We start from the raw sequence: 20,869 nt of genomic DNA, 5'->3' as shown, positions 1-20,869 counted from the left end.
GCACAGTTCAAAATATTGGTGATCAAGATGCTCACAGAATTGGTTGAATTTGGTCACAAATTAGATGAAAAAAATGAAGGCTATGCTAAGTGAAATAAAGGAAAATAGTGATGGGATGGAAACTGGGACTCAAATTAATAGAGTGGACCAGAAGGAAGAAAGAAACAACCAAACAGAAAAGAATGAAGAAACAAGAATTCAAAAAAATGAGAGAAGCTTAGGAACCTCCGGGACATCTATAAATGTTCCAACATCCAAATTATAGGGGCACCAGAAGGGGAGAAGGAACAGCCATGAGTAGAAAACTTATTTGAACAAATAATGAAGGAGAACTTCCCTAATCTGACAAAGGAAATAGACTTCCAGGAAGTCCAGGAAGCTCAGAGAGTCCCAAAGTTGGACCCAAGGAGGAACACACCAAGGCACATCATAATTACATTACCCAGATGAAGAGCTTCTCAGATAAGGTCAAGTTAAAGGAGTTCATCATCACCAAGCCCTTATTATATGAAATGTTAAAGGGACTTATCTAAGAAAAAGAAGATAAAAAACATACATAGAAAAATGACAGCAAACTCACAATTACTAACAATCACACCTAAAACAAAACCAGAAACAAACTAAGCAAACAACCAGAACAGGAACAGAACCACAGAAATGGACATCGCTTCCTGGAAGGTTAGCAACAGGGGAGTGGGGGGTGGGGGAGAGAGGGGGAGAAGGTACAGGGAACAAGTAGCATAGATGGTGGGGAGAAAATAGACAGGGAAAGGGCAAGAGTAGTGTGGGAAATGTAGAAGCTAAAGAACTTACGACACATGGACATGAACTAAACTGGGGGAAGGTCGGTGGGAGGGGGTGTGCAGGGTGGAGGGGAATGAAGGGGGGAAAATGGGACAACTGTAACGGCATAATCAATAAAATATATTTTAAAAATTTTAAGAATTAAAAATGAGTCCAGACATTTTCTCCCTTTTAAATTGCCAACCTCCATGCGGCCCAGACCGGGCTGACTGAGGTACTAGCTGCTCAGGCACAGGCCAGCCGCCGTGGGTTCCAACGTGGACAGAGGGCTGGGGCACGGCCACCAGCCGGTCAGCCCCAGGGACCTGACACTGCTCTCACAAAGTGGCCCTGTGGGGGCCGGGGAAGCAGGGGACAGTGTCACCCTCCGACACTGGCGTCCCGTCCTGGGAAGAACAAAGTAGCACTGCTTTCCCTTCACCCCGAGTTCGGCGAGCACCGCCTCGGAGGGGGAGGGGGAGGAGAGAGAGCCCTGGGGGACCAGAGAGGACAGATGGACTCTGAGGATGGAGCCGGGGAATGGCGCGTGGGGTGGGGGACCCCTGGGCTGCTATGCATTCACCTTCCCTCCCAGGAGCTAAAGAGTTAAAGTAGGAAAATGGAATCAAATGAAATCATTACAAACCCTGCAAACCCCATGTAGCCCAGAGCAGCACAGGTCCCCCACATCCCTCCGGAAACACCCGCAGGGACATCTTCCTCTTGAACTAGGACCTCAGAGCCCTCTGTCCTGGTGAGTGCATGGCGTCCCGCACCCCACTGCCCCGGCGACCCCTGTGCGGGAGGAATTGCCACATACCCCACATGCCCCCTAGAAGGCTGCTTTGATGCGTATTCACACTGAAGGTATCATCAGAATTTTATTGATAATTCCAGGTTTATCCCCTAAAATGACTGGGTTAAACCGGTACATTTATTTAAATAAGTGCTTGGGATTTTTTAAGTCCAATTTTCGACAGATGAGGTTGGAGCTTCCTGAAGAACACTTAAAAACATGTCGTGTGTCGTTTTAAATTAAGATCTTCCAGCACTCAACAGCGTCCTGCAGCACAGAGAGACCATAATTTCTAATTCTACGGGGCGGTGGACGATAAATTCCCACGACCTTTTCAGGGAAGTTTATGAGGAAGCCACAGACGGGCAGGGGCTTTGTGAGGGGTCAGGTGTGTGTGGCCACCAAAGGCCACCCTGCCCTTTCCCGAGACAGATGGGACAGAGTCACACTCCCATCTCGGTGGGATGTGCACCCCCCTTTCCAAAAGGCATCCGAGCGGGATGTGATGCGTGAGTCCCCCGGCAGGGACCTCAGTTCTGGAGACAGGCGCTGCGCCTCGTCACATTAAGGGCTTCACCGGGATTGTTTGCCCCAACCTGCTCTTCCACAGAGGGGAACCGAGCCCCTAGACAGCGTCGGAGCCCAGAGCCTGGACTCCTCGCCCCCGTTCCCCGGTTCTGTTTCCGTGCAGCCGGCTGCCCCGGTCCGGTCCTGTGGATGTGTTCCTTACATGACAAAGCAGCATTTAATCACGTGTCTCCTGGGTCCCAAAGAGTGCACCTCACAGCGGAAACATAATGGGCAGAGATGGGTGGCTGTGGCCCCCGGGTGAAGCCCAAGCCTAACTCCAGGTTCACGGTTGCACTAGAAGGAGTCAGACCCCTGAGCTTCTCTCCCTCAAGGGCCCTCCATTTGCTCCTCACAGGCCTGTGCCACCCCCAGCACCGCCAGTCCCTCACCCCTGACGCCTGGTCCCCTGGTTTCCTGTTTCCCAAGTCCCAGGCTGCCCGGTCGGCTGGCAGGGCTGTGAGATTGCTTCCTATTTGGCTGTCATCCTCCAGCTTTCTCTCAATAAAAACGTCAGCGGGTCATCGTGGGCCCCGATAGCACCCCCTTCCTCCCCCCCCCCCCCCGCCGCCATTAGAAGAAAACCTGAACNGCAGAGATGGGTGGCTGTGGCCCCCGGGTGAAGCCCAAGCCTAACTCCAGGTTCACGGTTGCACTAGAAGGAGTCAGACCCCTGAGCTTCTCTCCCTCAAGGGCCCTCCATTTGCTCCTCACAGGCCTGTGCCACCCCCAGCACCGCCAGTCCCTCACCCCTGACGCCTGGTCCCCTGGTTTCCTGTTTCCCAAGTCCCAGGCTGCCCGGTCGGCTGGCAGGGCTGTGAGATTGCTTCCTATTTGGCTGTCATCCTCCAGCTTTCTCTCAATAAAAACGTCAGCGGGTCATCGTGGGCCCCATTAGCACCCCCTTCCTCCCCCCCCCCCCCCCCCCCCCCCCGTCGCCATTAGAAGAAAACCTGAACTCAGTGTCTGGTCCTTCGAGACCCTTGAGAGTCAGGCATCACCTGGCCCCCTCAGGCCTTTGCCCACCACTGGACACACGGTCCCGCAGCCCGGCATTTTCCAGTGGGCACCTCCCCACCTGAGGGGCCCCAGCCTGCCCTCCAGCCCCACCCACCCTGGGAGCAACCACACAGCACAGCTGCCGGGGCTCCAGCCCCACGTGGGGCAAGGGCAGCCTGTTGGGATGCCAACTTCTCTGCTGTTCCAGGCAGCGGGAGGGCCTCCATGCAGCTGAAGGGCAGGGGGGGGGGCACAGGTCCTCGAAGCCCCTGACGCCTGCTGAGCCCCGGCCAACACAGTCCTGTTCAGTCCGGCAGGTTTGGGTTGTGCTCACCCTCTTGGTTGCTGGGGACATACCCACACCCGGCAACCCAGAGGGGCCTGGCCACTGAGCCCGAGCCCCACAAGCGACCCCCTGCGGGGCACCACTGCCCTTTTCCCCCGTTAGGGCTCGGCACGGGCTCATGTGATCACTGAATGCGCCCCTGCCTCCTCTGCCCCAGGACAGGCGTGCCCTTCGCTGACATCTTTCCCCGCACCCAGATGCCGCCCCGCCGCCGCCCAGCCTGTCCTGTAGCCGGGCATCCGAAGCCCACCCCAGCCCCAGCGAGCAGCGTGATGCCTGCTGCCCTCGTCGGCACCCACGAGACACACCTTCAGTGATGGTGAGTGAAAGGGCACCGTGTTCACCATCCCCTGGCTTTGATTCCCTTCTCCCCACTGTGTGCAGTGAAGCGCACATTCTTCTCAGGACAGAACTGCAGGTAGGTGAGGAGTGAGGTCCCCAAAGCACCTGCCTGAAGGGCAGGGGTGAGGAGAGAGGGCGGGACCTGGGAATGACAACTTTGAAGGCTGGAAACACACTGGGTAGGGCAGTGAAAACTGTTTGGGGAAGCGCATGTTCAACTCAGAGGAAACGACGGAAACGAGGTGTCCATTTGGGTTGTCAGGGCTTGGGTGCCATTTATTGCTTTTCTTGCAAAGCGGGGGGGGGGTGGGGGGGGGCAGAAAACGGCCTTCCTGGTTCACAAGTCACAGTGGAGCTAAACCGGGTCCAGCCGCTCCCAGGACAGCGCTGGACGAGCTGTGGTGAGGCCTTCCCAGCAGGACTGGGGCCCAGGCGTGCGGGGCCCAGCACCAAGCCTAGGGGCACGGGAGCCGCTGTTAGACCAGGAGAGGAGAGCCGGGGGCTAGCGCTCCGCAGCCTGCTGGAGAAGCCACGTGGCGGACACCCGAGCTGCCCCAGCCCACGGCCTTCTGACCACCAGGCCCATGGCTGAGGCCGCCCGGGGCTGGAGCTTTGCAGGAGGTGGTCTGGGCTTGTCTTGTCCGTGTCTGGCCCAGACCCCGAGCCAGCATTTCTCCCAGGAGGGTCCACGACCAGCCGGGACACGTGCTTGTCACCAGGCGGCTCAGCGTTGCTGGTCTCCCCAGTGGTCAGGGACAGGAGGTGCAGTGCTCAGGAGGGAACACCTGGGGCGTTCACACCGATCTTCGCTGTGAGTGCCGAGGCTGGGCTCCCCTGGCTACCTCACCGCGTGGGCACCTCTTTCCTCTCCGGCAGAGACCTCCACGGTCACAGGTGGAAATACAACCATTTGTCTGTCCCGCCTCCAGTTCCAGAATGACAATAGCGATGCTGTTACGAAAATGCCAGTACAGTTAATACTGTTCAAACCTTTTTTCTCCTTTTTTTTTGCCTTTGGAGCATGGCCCACTCGGGGTGTGCAGCCACGCTAGGGTATTTAAACCTCTCTGGAATGATTCCTGTCTGCAAGGTGAAGCCACCAGAATGATACACAGTCAGGTGCCTTTGCTGGGTTTTGCTTTTGGTTCTTCAGGGATTCCTACTGTGTCCATTTTGATGGGCTTCTCTGTGATTACGTACAACACGTAATGGAGTCCACCGTCTGCATGTGCACGCACAGGGGCCTGGCTTCCGCGCAGCCCGCACCCTGCTCTCTCCCCTTCTCCTGGGGCTGCGGGCGAGCTTTCCACCGTTGCTCTGAGTTGAGATTTGGTATATATTCTAAGGCCCCCTCCCTCCCCAAAATATCCTAATGTGAGTTTGGTGCAAGAACAACTTTGAGGAGCTCTTACAGGCGTTTGTAAGAGTGTGCAGAAGGCCAACATGGGTTGCACATTATGAGTGGGACTTGGGGTGTCAGAAAACGCACCCTGGGGAGGGCCCTGGTATCCGCCTCCCGGGTCACCGTCGGGGTGGGTGCCCCAGGCAGGTGCCGCTGCAGTGAGCAGGACCCTGCCAGCTGGTGCAGGTGGGAAGCAACCTGCTCAAGGCCGCGCTGGGGTGGTGTGGCGCTGAGTGAGCGGCTTCCGGCGCAGTTCTCCGGACGGTGGAACGGAGCTGCGGCAGAACGGTGACCCTGGAAAGGCTCCTCACCAGGGAGCCGCTGCCCCGGCCCCAGCCGTGCTGCTCCTGCTGGGCTACACTCAGAAAACTCTGGTTCCTGCCTGCAGATCCCATGGCCAGATGCCGTGTTGCCATGGAAACCACACATCCCGCCGTGGCCTCCACGAGGACCTGGCCGAGCGCTAGGCCCTCTTCCCCCACAACAGGCCGGGGCTGCCGGGGCTGCCGGGGCCTAAGAAAGGCCGTTTGGAACCTCCTGTTCCCTGCAAGTCAGGCAGGGATGGCAGGGGACGGATGGAAGGACAGTGGGCACCCTCCCACCAGACACCGGGGGTTGGAATGTCATCGTGACACTGACCTCTGTGCGATGGCACTAGAAAGCTAGTCACATGCCGCTTGGCTATTTTTAAGGGGAAATCTTTAAAGGGGGTTTTAAAAGAGAACCTCACCCACGTGTGGCGTGGGCCTTGGAGGTCCGGTGTCGGCCCTTTCTGCGTGCCCGGGCTCTGCGCCAGCGTCCCTGCCGTGCTTCAAGCAGGGACTGGCCCCCGGACCTGGCTCCCAGAAAGCCCTCGGATGCCCATCGCCAGCAGGAGATGCGCACACGGGCCAGGAGAGACACGGTCTGCGCCCTGGTTCGTGGAGGAGGGTTGTTGCTGTGATCATTTAAGGAGGGCGGGCAATGGGGGTCTTGGTTCTGGGTCTCCCCCACCCAGTGACCCACATGGTCAGTAAAAGACCCTCGAATGGTGGCTGTGAGCAGGCTGTGAGAGGCTACTGGGACACACAGGTCTATCTGTGCCGGCCCCAGGAAGGGCTGAGCCCCGGGGGGCGGGGGCAAGGACCACAATGGAGCAGGCTCCTCTCACTTTCTTTTTGTTCTTGAAATTTTTACTTTAGAATGTTAAAGAAAGGGACATGCCAAATCGATTTTGCTGTGCTGGATACGCTGGGCCTTCCCAGGGTGCAGGCGGCGGTGTGGGGGCGGGGGGCAGCGCAGGCAGGTGGGCTGCAGGGACTCCAGAGAACCCTTAAGTCTTAGGGTCACAAGACCGAGGGTCAGGAAGAATCTAGCTCCGTTACGTAGCCACGTTTATGTGAGGGCCTGCTCTCCTCTCACCAGACTGTTGGGGAAACGTCCCCTCAACGTCCAGGGGCCCGCGCAGGCCTCCCTCAAGTTTCCTAAAGCCAAGTCCCGCCCGCAGGCCAGAGAAGCGGGCGAGGCCGAGCGTTCTGCGGCCCGGAGTTCAACTTCAATAAAAAGGGCCCAGCCCGCCCTTGATCTTGCGGCTGGTCTGACAGCCCAGCTCAGGCTCGGGCCTAATTGAGCTCGGGCCACCTGGGAATAGGTTCAAAGGCATGGAGGCCGTAAACCACCTCCAGGCCCTGAGCCAGAGCAGCCCGGGGAACAAAGAGCCCCCCCCACAACCACTTCAAACGGCCCGCGCTCGGCGTCCAGATGGCGCGGGCCGGGGTCCACGGTGTTGCCCACCGAGGCTGAGCCCCGCCGCCGCCCTGTGCCTTCCCGCCGTGGCTATCCGTGGGTGTCCAGCGAGGATGAGGCGCGCAGCCACCCAGCACACCCTCTGTCCACTGACAAAGGGAAGGGGAGCAGGGAGGCTGGGGTCCCGAACCGCGGGCCTAGCGGGCGCACTCCGCTCCCAGCCTGCACAGGGGCAGGACCACGCAGGTGGGCGAGGTGGGCACCCAGGAGGAGGGTCTGCGAAGGGGGTGGCACCACGGGCCCCAGCAAGTCGTGGTGAGAAACGTTCCCGCCACGGGGCCTGGGCACAGCAGGTGGAGACTCTGAGGGCCTTAGGTGCTTGGGGACCGGCATCTCCAAGGGCACGGGAGTGTCCCCACACCCTCGGTGGGAGCTCAGGGGTCCCCACCCGCGCGGGTCCCAACCCAGGCTGAGCGTTCGGGCCCGGTGGAGTACTCGCTGCGCGCCCAGGGGCGGCCAAGGCACACCTAGGCCCCGGGGTCCCCGGAGACTCCCCGCTGTGTCCTCACCTCCTGGGAGCGCCTCGAGGGTGCGGCTCACCACCGGTGCCCCACGCACCCCGGGAGAGACCCCGCAGCCGGTGGGGCCCGATCTCCACGTCAAGGAGCAGACAAAGCCTGGTCGGCTGAGCCCCAGAATCGGAGCAGCGGGAGAGCGGCCAGAGCCCGGGTGGAGGCGCGGGCAGCGCGCGAGGTCCAGGCCTCCGAGGTGCCCGCCGCGGTCAGGGCCGAAGGGGGAGGCAAAACTGAAAGTGCCGCGCCGGGGGGCGGGGGCGGCGGGCGAAGGCCCCAGAACTTGTCCGGCCCCCGGCCGCGGCGGCCAATCAGCGCTCCGCCCCCGCTCCTGACAACTATTTAGCAACCCAGCCCGGCTAGAGTTTCCAAAAAAGTTAGAATAACTTCCTCTCCCGGAGACCTCGGTTTCGCACAAGCCGGCCTTGAAATCAGAACCTCTCCAACAGCCCGGGGAGCGTGCGCTCGGCGACCGCGGGCTCGGCCAGCGGCGCGCGCTCCGCGCTCCGCGCCCGGCGCCCCCGGCCCCACGCGCGCCGGGCGGGCGCCATGGAGGAGGGCTCCAGCTCGCCCGTGAGCCCCGTGGACAGCCTGGGCACCAGCGAGGAGGAGCTGGAGCGGCAGCCCAAGCGCTTCGGCCGGAAGCGGCGCTACAGCAAGAAGTCGAGCGAAGATGGCAGCCCGACCCCGGGCAAGCGCGGCAAGAAGGGCAGCCCGAGCGCGCAGTCCTTCGAGGAGCTGCAGAGCCAGCGCATCCTGGCCAACGTGCGCGAGCGCCAGCGCACCCAGTCGCTCAACGAGGCCTTCGCCGCGCTGCGCAAGATCATCCCGACGCTGCCCTCGGACAAGCTCAGCAAGATCCAGACGCTGAAGCTGGCCGCCAGGTACATAGACTTCCTCTACCAGGTCCTGCAGAGCGACGAGATGGACAATAAGATGACCAGCTGCAGCTACGTGGCCCACGAGCGCCTCAGCTACGCCTTCTCCGTGTGGCGCATGGAGGGCGCGTGGTCCATGTCCGCTTCCCACTAGCGCCGCGCCGCCCACGTCCGGACCGGCGCTCCAGGGTAGGTGTCCAGCGCGCGGAGGGGCCCTGCGCCCCCGGGGGCCGGAGGGCGGGCCCGCGCGTCCCTCCTTCGAAGGCTGAACTGGCCTCGGTGGCGTCGTGGGGTGCACTTTCCCCGGCAACAGATGGGGATCGGCTGGGAAGGTCCCGTGTCCCAGGGACACCCCGGGTCCTTTTACAAGCTTCCATTCGGGGTGTCGGTCGGATAAAGGCAGATCGGGGACCGTCGAATTTTCCATTCTTGGTGTCCAGCGGGGGCCCCTGTGGGTGACTTTTGGGGCAATAAGCATCAGAAAAACCTACTGGGGCGGTCCAGGGGCAGAGAGGTGGGGACCGGCTGCCTTTTGCCTCCCTCTTAGTGGTAGCCGGCTGGAAGCTGCCCACACCGGGTAATGCTGGGTTGTGGCTCCGCACTCTTCTCGGGAACGAACACCCAGTTCTCCCTGGCAGCTCCTGCAGGGCGTCCTGGCCAGCGCGTCGGCCTATCGGGCGGGTCCCGGGGTGCGCACAGGGAGCGCCCAGGTCTGCCTGGAGAGGGCAGGAGGACCGTGCTCAGTGCCGGTGGCTCTGGGGCCGGGGGAGCGGGGACGGCCCCGCAGCGGAGCGCAAGGGAACTGGGGAGGCTGGTGCGCGCCGACAGCAGCGCGGAGGCCGGGAACCCCGGCTGCCCGTGGGCAGGTGGAACAGACCTCCGAGGAGCTGGAAGACTCTGGTCCCAGCCTTGAACCTGGACAGTCCCAGAAGGGACGTCTCCGCACCGCGTACGGGCTCCGTCCCAGCCTCCCACACGGCAGGGAAGTGCCCGAGGTCCAGGCTGGGAAACAAATTTGGAGTGAATGGGAGCCCGTGCTGGCGGGTCCGCGGCGCAGGCAGAGGGACACGGCTGCCGAGAGCCCTGGGAGCCCCGTTCTCTCTGGAAGAACGCTCAGGGCTTCCCGCCCCGGCGCCCTGACCTCAGACACCTTGGAAGTCCCTTCGGCTCTGACCGCCAGGCGCCTCCCTCCCAGAAGGCTCTGTGGGGCAGTGGCTCCCGCGGGCGGGCGATGGAAGGGCGCAAGATTTATTGGGGAGGGGATGTTAAAAAATCCTTCCTACTCAGTATGTTTAGTTTCTTGCTCACCTCGCAGTGTTTTCCTGTGAAGTCTCCACATTGCACAGCAGGAATTTAGATTACTCAGAAGCCCGCGGCCGCCCACTCTCCCGACAGACTCCTTTCTTTTTCACGCGGTTCTAGACCTGAAAATGTTTTTGTTGTGCCCACGGAGAGCTAATCTAGCACCGGTGGGTTTTATTTTTTAACTTTTATTTTTATTTCTGTGCCACTGAAAATTCTCCTGAAGAAATCGCCTTCTAAAATAAGGATGGGCGCACAGATCCTGAACAAAGAATTTTAGCAGAGAATAACTTAAGGGAATCTTCTCCCGTCCTTGTCAAAAGCAGACGCAAAGAGCCTCGACCTCGTATTTCTCTAGGAAAGAGGGTGTGGACCAGCTGGGTACGGACGTGCTGTGGTAGGTAATGCCCAAGTTCTGGGTGTTGCTGCCTAAATTACCAGCTTCCACTAGTCAGTCCCACTTACCCACTAGCGCACCCGTAGTTTATGGCACATCTGAAATAAGAGAAAACAGAGGAGGGACCTCCTGTTTTGAAAATATACACATACAGCTTTGCGTAAGGAAAACACCAACAGAATTATTGTTAAGGTTTTCCTCGAGGAAATTATTAAAAACAAATACCAGGAGATATGATTTAGTGCAGAATTTAGTAAGGTCATTTAAAATTCATCACAAAATAATGGCATAGCCAGAGCTGCGAGAATCAGACAGAGGTCATAATGAGAGATGATATAAAAGTAACAAGTCGTGCTTGTAATAAGTAAACGATGTGTTAAAGAGTTTGTTATGGAAAAAACCCTTGAATTGTAACAGGTAACACATTCAGCTGGAGAAGACGTGATCTCTAGGGGGCCCATTTATTTTTATTTTTATAAAATGGTATCTCGTTAACTAGTTCCAATGAGCAGGCTTCTTTAAGTAGACAGATACTTGCCCTGCCCAGGCAGAGGAGGCCACGGGATGTCCCTGGTGTAGGCACGGCCCGGGCCCCTCCTGATTGCTCGGGAGGCCGACCCTGGGTGTTGTTTCTGCCTGGAACCCGCGCCCGCGTCTCTGTGAGTGTCAGTGCGGTCAGCATTGGTTCTATTTCCCGAAAGTGTTGCTAAATGGCATTTGTTATTTATTTGCTGACTTGTTAACAGATGTGTAGCATGTTAAAGAAGCATTAGTTACGTGCTTCAGCAGAGAAGCTATACCTTTCAGGAGAGGGTGTGTGATTTTACTGACTCACGTGGGGAGTGTGTGTGCCCCCCAACACACACACACACACAGAGAACCACGTCTGGGTGAACAGCGGCCGCGGTAGAAGGTTGAACACGGCCCTCTGAGTCAAAGAGAAACACGGGAGACCGTAGGGCTGGTGCCGATGCTGGTCCCGACTGTCCTCTTTGGCCTGGTGTTTGAAAACACAGAAGTAAATCAGGTGTCTTCGGGCCCTCAGCTGGGCTCGTCCAGGGGAAAACTCTCTGAGGACTTTCCAGTGTTTCCATGAAACGCCTGAGCTTCGGGAGCAGGGTCTGAGGCACCTGGTGTGGAGAGGGGGGAGGGAGGCAACGATTACTTGTTAGACCGTTCTTTCCTCTTCTTCCCTGCTTTGTGGTTAAAAAAAATCTCTCACTTGGGCAAAGTCCGTGCAGATTTTCAGTGGGTCGGTGTGCTCAGCACACGACCCCGCTTTTCTCCGGGGGCTGGAGTTTCCTCCGAGAACAAGCGTGGCCAATACGCATAAGCTTTTCCTCCCTCCCGAAAATTCGCTTCTTGGAGGTGTTCGTTCACCGCTGTGATCTGAGTGCCAGCTGGTCTCAAAAGAAACTGAATTCCCCGTGGAGAGCGGACTTGCAGAATCTCAGTAGAGCTTCTGATTGGTCAGGAGCAGCAGAATGAGAGGCTGAGCTGCCTGCACTATGAGCCGTGTTCTGGGATGAAATGCCCGCCAGTGAGACCAGATGTGGGGAGCGGACCTCGGCGTGTGGATGTTGCTCCCTTCCAAAGCCTGGGGACCCGTCAGGCCAGAGCGGGGCCGGGCGGCTGGGACTTGGAGGTGGCGGTTGGGGGTGGACTGAGCCAGAAGGCTGGGCCGAGCTGCAGGGAAAACAGCACCGCTTCCAGCCAGGCCTTGAGCCTGAAACCTCGAGTTCTCGGCATCCCCGCTCCGGCGTGTTCCTGACAGCGGCACAGATGCCAGATTCCCGTTGCCTGGCACGAAGCTCGTGGACTAAACGCTGCGAGCAGAGCACTATAATAACTCCGAGTCTTAGTTTAAGTCTGGGTTTTAAAAAAACAAATATTTTAATAAGCCAATTTTAAAGGCTGAACTTTTATGACAGTTTTCAAGCGTCGTATATATATTAATCTATTCTCACTGGTGTCTTTAAAACCCCACGAATGTGCGCTGGAATGTCTGTTTATATTTGTGTCTTTTCATGGGAAAGGATAAATGAGCTGCAGAAGGCAAACCCAAGACAAAGCTCTCACCAGCAGAGAGCTCGGGGATCAGGCTGTAAAACTACAAGACGAGACGAACACGTTCCTGTAGCCAAGGAACAGCCACACAGAAGAAGTGGATTCTAAGAGATACAGGCACGGATACATTCAAAGCAAAGCCAAGATGAAGCACTAAAAACAGAAACTGCTAACAAGATGTTCCCCGGGCCACCCGCGTCCACGCCCGCCACAGGGCGGTGGAGCGTGCGCGTGCACACACAGGCGGGTAGCGCTGTGGACCCGGGGAGTCGTCTGCAGACGGCATGGGTGCCCGCTTCCCGGCTGTGACGCTGTGCAGTGGCCTCGGCACAAGGTGCTGCCTCTGGGGAACCGAGGCCCGAGGGTGGTGGGTCTCTGGGTGTTGTTCCCCACGACCTTGGGTGAGTCCGCAGGGGCCTCAGAATAAGTTTTAAAAAGTTACCCCACAAGAATTAAAATGTTCCTAACTCGAGTAAATTATACCAGGAATTATTATGCATTATCTTAGAGTAATGAACGAAAAAGATGTATTTTTGAGCAAAAGTCCAGTTTCCCCTGATGTCATTTGTATTGTTGTGCTTCTTTCAGAATCCGAGAAATCTCGACCTATTTCTTATAGGGAATTAATTAGAGGTGGTTCTTTAAAATTCCCAAATAGTAGAATTCCAGAAATCTGAGAAAAACGCCAATCCATACGTTTATTCCCATACTAAGGAAGAAAATGGTTTTTCAAAGAAATTTCAGGAAGCATTTTCCCGAATCTGGCAGAGTTGCTTTTCGCTGAGTCTGTACTGACTCACCCCCACGGCAGACACGCGCTCTCCCGCGGGCGGTGGTTTATAAAAACCGATCACTGAGCAGCGTGCACTCTGAAGGTGTAGCATTTAGAGTGAGAGGCAGTGGGTGGGGGGAGACGGGGGGGAGAGAGGGAGAGAATCCTCAACTCAGCCGTGGTCATTTTAAATTAACGGTTGTTTGTCCTGAGAGCATATTTTGTATTGGGTTCAACAGTGAACCTTTGCATGCAGTTTAGTTTTGGGAAGCGCGCCTGCATTTCACGTTAGTTCTGGAATGAGATACAGTGACATGGGATTGGGACTCGATGTGGCTTCCACGCCGGGGTGGACCAGAGACCTGTGGGGTTTTGCTTCAGTGATTACTGACGGCTGTCACGTTAGGAGACCGGACTCAGAAAGTGGGAAGCCACAGTGTAACTTTATCCTGACGTGAGAGAAGCCTGTAGCGGTTCGTTGAAAATAGAGTCATTTGGAGTCAAAGCTGTTTTACGTGCTTTGAATGCCCACACCGCTGTCCCCGAGACCTGACCGTGTAGAGCCCCGCGGCCCTGGGTTGCGCGTGAGAGGGTGCGTGACCGAGTGCTGTGTGCACCGTGTCCGTCCAGGCTGTGCGTGCCCGCCCACGCCCACCGCGTTTCCTGCCACGACAGCCTTTTCCTCTGTCACTCGACCAGGGAAGGAGTCCGATGACCCAATAGAATCGTAATCTCGCTTCTCAAATCCTAGGAGCCACCAATGCCTTTAACATCGGCACGTCCCTCCCTCCTTAAGGTCAGAATTTCTCTATCAATTAAATGAAGGACAGGGTTGAACCCGAAGAACTTTCAGTTTTCAAGTTCAGTTATTCTGGAAAACATTCTTTATTCTTAGCTCACATTCAGCCTTTAGAAAATGGCCTTCAGTGTCTTTGGGGGGGAAATTATAAATTCAGTTATGTTGTCTGGCATTAGATGTGTATTTCTCACAAGTTTGACGGGGAATTCACATTTGTTTTTCTGGCTGTGCCGTTCTGGTGTGTGACGGATGGGAAAGATTTGGGGGGGAAAAAACCTCTTGATTTTTATTAACTCTTTGATGGCCATCACGCATCAGGCCCCCACCTCGAGGCGGAGGTTCCTGGTGTGGTCGTGGGGCGGCTTGTTCAGGGTGCCCGGCAGTCGGCCGGTCTCAGCCTTTGGCTTGTGGGGGGGGGGGGTTGTGGGCAGCCTTTATCTGACGCCCCCACGGAGAACAGATGCCCACACTTGGGTCTGAGTGCTGTTTTCCTGTGCTGTACAAGTGAAATGCCACACTGGCCTTTTGTTAAGTTCTCTGTGTGCCCCTCCTCTGAAGAGATCTGAGAGATTCTGCCTGCTTCAGAGGTGAGCGGAGGCTCGGGGGGAGAGAGCTTGGAAAAGGGTTGCGCTCCCTGAAAGAAAACATGAGCCGTGGCTTCCAGTTGCCTGGGCTGCCGGGCGGCTTCTCTGTGTGCTGCTGTGAACGTCCGCCAGTCCCGCCGCAGGCAGGCCGGGAGGCCCGTAAGTCAGCGCTGGGTTGCCTCTTCCTTCGTGAACCTGGCGGAACCTCGGCGGGTCCGGCGCTGTGCCGTGCAGAGGTGCAGAGGGGTAAGAAGGGAAAAGCGAGTCACTTTCTGGTGCGAGTCACTTTCTGGCCCTGGTAGTGCGAAGGGCCTGCTACCCAGTCCTCGGTCCCTCACTTGAATTCGGAGGAGCCATAACCGGGCAAGCCGGCCCTGCAGGGTCAGCCAGATCTGTACACTCTCTCTGGGTCACTCGCGGAAAGCCCGAGTGAATTTAAAGCCCCATCCTCCGTGAGATGGCCTTTGCCTTGGTAATTCCCAGCCAAGAGCTTCCTGTGTCTTCGGGAAATGCCAGCAGAGGGAGGGAGGGGTGTTCTTGTCTCCCTGAGCTGAGCGTCTTGTGTCTGTCGGGTTTGGCTAATGAGCCACGACTTGGTCGGAATTGAATGTTCCTGAATTCTCAGCATTCCACGTCGTGTGCCCCGTAGACATCAGTCCCGAGGGAGTCCCCTGAACGTGCCAGGCCACCTGATGTCCCGTCACTCACGACACCTGTGCCGAGGTGGGAACCGGGGAGAGGAAGATGGGACCTTGTGTGTGGGCTTCTCCTGTGTGGCCGGTGGGACCTCTGCAGCCACGCCACGCCCCCGCCCCCTGCACATGCGTGTTGTCTTTGTCCACGGTGGTGGTCGCGGAAGTCGGGTGGGCTTTCTCGGTGTAGGAAGTGACAAGGGACAGACAAAAAGCCCAGTGTCAGGTCCCAGGCACAGCCCCGTCACACGGGGGAGTTGACATGCCATCGGGACCCTCTGAGCGGAACGTTTCTGGGGATTCTGGAATTGGGGGGCTTCTCGGGAATAGAGGTGCCCCCACCTGTGTCCTTAGTTGCCTCCACCCCTGTTTTCTAAGAAAACTGTTCCGTTGTCACCAGGCCAGAAGGGTCCCCGGGGGAAATCTGTGCCCGGGAAGCCGGTGTGTCATTTTGTTGATTTCTCTCGTGCAGAAGGACTGTGCGTGGCTCATGCAGGGACCCCAGGCCTGTCTGGGACGCCTGCCTCGAGGGGCCTGGGGTCCCTGTAGCAAAGGGCCCTGCAGGGCGGCCCTTTCAGGGCAGAATTAACTGAAGGCTGGCTGCTTGCTGGATGTTCCATTATGGGCAGTTCCAAACCCAATTCGAGTGTTTGTTTTCCCAGAATCGAGGTTTTCCTTTAATTACGCAAGAAGCAGAGACATGGACTGGGGAGCCTTCACCTGTGCGTCTCAGCTGCCACTGTTACGTGGCACCCGCCGTCGTTCTCGCACGTCCCGCATGTGAACGGTCCCATACAACTGTGTGGTCGAGCACTGTGACCTCCCTGTGTGTCCCCGGTGCCGCTGAGTGCAGGCCTGTCAGGGAGGACAAAGCGAAGGCGAGAGTGAGGGTTTGGCCGGGAAGGGCAGTGGGGATAATTCCACGAGCAGTGGGACAGGGCGGGGACCGGCTGCCTGTTCCCTCTGCTGCCCGTTACAGGGAGGGTCCCCCTCCCCCGGGTCCCCTCAGAAGAGAGAGGCTTAGCAGGACAAGTGCCCTACTTGCCTTCCCAGAAAAGTGACATTTGTAAAAATTCCAACGGGGCCACCTCCACGCTGCCCTGGGCCACAGCTACTGCACAAGGACCCAAAGTGCCTTCTCTTCTCCTTTGTCCCAGGTGTCCCCGCCACCCTGTGAGGGGCAGCTGAGAAGCCCCATCGGTGGCCCCTGCCTGGGAGGAGCCGACCGCAGGCACCAGGGGCTGCAGGGGCCAGAGCAGGCAGGGCTCCCTGAGAGCAGGGTGGTGGGGACACAGCAGAAGGGCACTTGGCTCGCCTGGGTGGTCTGGAGGGACCCCCAGTGGCAGGGGGGAGCCAGAGGGAAGAGCCTGCTGGCCCCACTGCCCTCATACTCCTGGGGCCCCCAGTGGATGGGCTGGGATTAGCCCGCAGGCCCCACCGCGAAGGCTTGAGTGGGAGCCCCACGCCGCTTGGCATTGGCTGAGGTTAATGAAAGGAAGCGATAACTCAGCCTTCGTTTCCTCCTCCTGGAGTTCGCGGCTGCACCAGCAGCCACATTCCTCTCTGAGCACTTTGGCTCATCTGTGGACGGTCGGCTTCCAGGGGAGACCACGCCACCCACCCGCGGCCTGCAGGGCAGCAGACGCCAGGCTCTGCGGCGGAGCCAGAGTCACGCAGCCGGGGTTGCACAGCGACCCTCTGCGGCAGCGGCGAGGGAGTGGGACTTCCGCAGGTGACCGGCTGGTCCCTCCCAGCTCGCCCGGGGACCCGTGTCGGGGGGGGGGGGGAGTCTGGGCCAGCCCCGGGCTCCAGCGCGTGCCGTGTGCCTTGTGAGACCCACAGCCAGTGCCGTGTCACGCTAATTGCATAATTTCCTTTTTTCTAACTGGAAAGAGGGAGGTGGGCGCCCCGTGGCTACGCCGCGTGCGCAGCGTGAGGCTGTGGCTCGAGGGGCTGAGCGCTGGCCTGTGTCGTGACGACGTGTCATCACTGTCCACAGTGGATCTTGCGACTTACAGAAGTCATTGTTTCCGGGACAAACCGCATGTCACTCTTCCCCTTAGTAAGAACCATCTCCAAGGGGCATCGTTCTATTTCGGGAAATTTTAATTAGACAGAAGCCAAAGGCTGTGGCTTGGCAGGCGCGGGACGGATCCCCAGTGGGTCTGGGGGGCAGAACGGGTCGCCTTGTGTCTAGGGCGTCCCTCCTCTGGAACGAGACTTCGAGGTGTGGCCCAGAGTGGGGCACACGGCTCAGTCCCGTCGGCCTCCCCGGTCCGAGGCAAGTCAGAGCGTCCCTGAGTCTCGGTTTCCCCATCGAGCCGTGAAGGGCAAGTACGTTTCCGATGCTGACCAGGGAGGACTGCTCTCAGAGCCCGCAGGACCCTCTGTCCACCCTCGGTAGCTGCCCCTCAGGGTTGCAGACAGGGCCCCCCACAGGTGCCCGGCGCTCTGGGGGTACTCTTCACTGTGGCCAGAGGGAGGCAACACCAAGTTCGCCCGCCGAGGAATGGGACGGAAACCCTGGTGTTGCCCCCGCCAGGGGCCTGCTCCTCAGCCGGACGGCGGGAGGGCCAGCTCATTCCCTCTGCAACCCGGGGGAGCCTGGGAACGTCGTGCCGAGTTCGAGAGGCCAGACGCAGAAGGCCAAACAGCGTGTGATTCCACCTAAATGAAGTATCCAGAGCAGGCAAAAGTGAGTTCGAGGTTGCCAGGGCCCGGGGGCAGGGGGGCGGGGCCTGATCGCTTCTCCGCTGTGGGACTTCTGTTTGGGGCCACGAGAAGAAGGTTCTGGAACTAGATAGGGATGATGTTTGCACCACAGTGGGACTGAATTCCACCGACTTGTGCACTTTAAAATGGATGCAACGATAAATTTTATATCATGAGTATTTTACCACTGAAAAGAAAAAGAGCCCGTGACTCAGCCCTGTGGGCCTCCCTGCTGACGGTAGGCGGTGTGACAGGCCTCCAACTTTCCCCCAGTTTCCAGAGATGCCGTCCAGCTGTCCACATGATTCAGCATGCACCGGCGACACGCACTGTCTGGTCCCGTTGTGCTTCAGGGGGAGTCTTTTCCTTGCGAAATCCTTTTCCTGTGTGTTCACTGAAAAAGTGCCCCAGGCAACTGTGAAAGCACGCTGCTTCCTCTCTCCCCCGATGCCAGGGGCTGGTCGCTGGTGCCTCCCCAGGGGAGATGGTGCTTTCACACTTTGGGGCCTGGGGGCAGGGAAGGGCTACGGTTCTGCAGGTTCTGCGTCCGCCCAGCAGCCGGCTGCCCAGAGCCAGACCGGTTCAGGCCAGCGCTTGGGGGCAGAGATGCTGGAGGGGTTGACCCTCCACCAGGGATGGCCCAGAAAAGTGGGGCTCAGGCCCTCCACCGCTCCGGCTGGGAACAGAGCAAAGCTCAGTGCCTGTGGGTGTTGTCCTCGAGAGAGGGACGCCGGGCAGAAGGGGGCACAGAACCCTTCAGGGCCCATGGGTGGGCAGGTTTCTCTCCTCCCGCCATGCTCCTTGAGCCCCCGGTGCCCTCGGACCCCCCTTTAAGGGGCAGGCGGGACAGTGCCCCGCTGCCCCTCAGTGCTGTGTGGTCTGCCCTGCGGGCCCCTCCCAGATGGACCCAGACTGAGGGCCCAGGAGGACTCTGAACAGCTCCGCAGAAGCTGACCAAAGGCCAGAGGCGGAGAGCTGAGGGAAACTGGGGGGTGGAGGTTGCTGCTGTCGCCTGCTCCTGGTCCTCTGGCCCGGGCACAGACACCCCCCCAGGCAGGGAGGGACAGGCCCCCAGGAGCTACTGAGAGGCCCCGACGGAGGTAGAGGACAGGACCCCGATCGCCACCACTCCCCTAGTTAATTCGTGCTGTCAGCCTGACCAGAGCCCGGGTCCCCCCAAGAGCCAGACACGTCTTGTTTCGGGGCCCGTCTGTCACTGCCGCTGATTCCCCACAGCAGCAGAGCTGATGTGCTGCCCAGCACACGTGTGTTCCGGGGGGCGCTGCTGTCCTCTCCAGCCACTCTGCTTCCTAGTAGCCGGCTGTGGCTCATCCTGGGACCCTGCGGCCAGCCTGCCAATCACAGCAGAGTGCTTGGAAGAGCTGGTCTTCAGAAATGCCATGGAGGGGACACGCAGTTGGCTCTCGGGAGTGCACAGCATGTTCCCTCCTGCCTACCCCCGTTCTCCTCTCTGTCCCCGAAGCTGGCTGTGCCTGGGTGTCACCCCGGTCGGTCACCCAACTTTTCCCTTAAAACAGCTGCACCAAAACCAGTCAGGAGCCAGGCTTCCTGGGGAATTCTGGTGGGCGCCTTGGCTTTGCCCCAGCGAGGGCCGTGGCCCCGTCCGGCGGGGGTCCACCCACAGCCTGTGGCCCCGCCAAGGATGGAACGCAGAGGGATGCCTGGGCGCTGCCTGCCGCCCCACAGAGTCCAAGGGACATTCAGGACACTGATGTGACATTGACTGGGGTCACTCCACAGCCCCTGGTTTCTAGAGGTGGCCCTTCACAGTACAGCAAGCCCAAGTCAAAGAAGAAGAGTCGTTCTGACTACATTAAAATTGTAAACTTCTAAATACCTAAACTTCTAAACTTCTAAACTTCTGATAATCAAAATTACACAGGAACCGGGAAGGAAGTATTTACTATCTGTCTCACGATGGATCAGCCTCCTGAGCAGATAGAGCGCCTGTGAAAATTCAAAGGAAAACCGGACAGTCCCAGTAGAAAACAAGGGAAAATATAAACGCACAAAGGAAGAAACTCAGTCGGCCAATAGCTATGTAAATAGTGTTGAACTTCAGCAACAACCAACACATTGAAAGTAGAACAGGGGGGTGTTGCTCTTTATTCATTTGGAAAGAGTGTGACGATGGCCCCCGAGCGGAGGGAGGGGGGGGCAGGGGGGCCCAGGCCATCTCGCCCTGCCCAAGGGCAGGTGGAGTGAGACCTCTTTCTCAAGAGGTGCTGACAGTGAGAAAAGACTTGAGAAGAGGACACGCCCCTTGGGCAGGCAGTTCCAGGTTTTAGGAGCCTCTTCAGTGAATGATGCTGACCTGCCTCGCCCTGAGGACGTGCTGTCAGCTTCGCTAATACGCCGAAATGTTCCAAACGGCCTGGGAGGCTGCCTGCGCACCGAGCGGTTTTTCCAGGCCCTGGGACGTGACGCGGCAGGTTCGTGTGTGACAAACCAGTACCTGGTGCAGTGAAGGGAAAGGTTGTGTGGGGGCAGACCCCACGGTCCCAGGCCGGACAGTCAGCGGTGGGACAGTCAGCACATGGGACAGTCAGCGGTGGGACAGTCAGCGGTGGGACAGTCGGAAGTGGGACTACCTAAGCCAGCCATGCTCACCCTGTTCATCCTGCAGCACACAGACTAATTACTGAAATCTGTGGCACACTCAAAAATATGTTTTCTGTCAACCTGGGCAAGAAAAATAGATGTAACTGTGACTCGTTCACACCGGAGGTTTCTTGTCATGCCGGCCAAGGTCCCGTTTCAACCGACCCCCCCCCCCCGCCCCCCGCTCCCCCGGGAGGGAGGTCCGTGCCCCTGACGGTGGGTCAGGTGGGGCCATAGTGAGGATTCTTGCAGCGCACGGGGGCGCCGGGTGTGGGGGGGGAACCCCGGCTCTGGACCGAAATGCCAATGAAAGTTCTCCCCGTTCCTTCTCAGTGGTCCTGCCACTTGCTTTCTGAATCTCCTGTGACTTCTGCAGTTGAGAAAGCAAAGCCAAGCTTTGTAGAGAGGCGGCCCGCACCCCGGCCATCCCTCCCTCTACCCGGGACCCTCCACCTCCCCCAGCCCCCAGTCCCCCCGCAGTGAGGCAGTGAGTGCCCCCCCACCCCCAAAAT

The 20,869-nt window shown here is 58.5% G+C and overlaps 1 protein-coding gene across 1 annotated transcript in view; it reads left to right on the top strand.

Moving 5' to 3' along the window:
• The first annotated feature begins 7,924 nt into the window (after nt 1-7,924).
• The window catches only part of TWIST2 (twist family bHLH transcription factor 2), a 36,384-nt gene continuing 23,439 nt past the window's right edge, over nt 7,925-20,869 (top strand). Inside the window, exon 1 of the mRNA XM_037069204.1 lies at nt 7,925-8,599. Within this exon, the coding sequence (XP_036925099.1) occupies nt 8,082-8,564 (483 nt within the window). The 5' untranslated portion in view covers nt 7,925-8,081 and the 3' untranslated portion in view covers nt 8,565-8,599. The remainder of the gene's footprint in view (nt 8,600-20,869) is intronic.

This window comes from Sturnira hondurensis, unplaced genomic scaffold (genome assembly GCF_014824575.4).
Source record: "Sturnira hondurensis isolate 20B ecotype Veracruz unplaced genomic scaffold, ASM1482457v3 Scaffold0018493, whole genome shotgun sequence".
NCBI classification, from domain to species: Eukaryota; Metazoa; Chordata; class Mammalia; order Chiroptera; family Phyllostomidae; genus Sturnira; species Sturnira hondurensis.
Note: the sequence above shows the minus strand (reverse complement) of the source record. Positions and strands in the feature narration are given on the sequence as shown.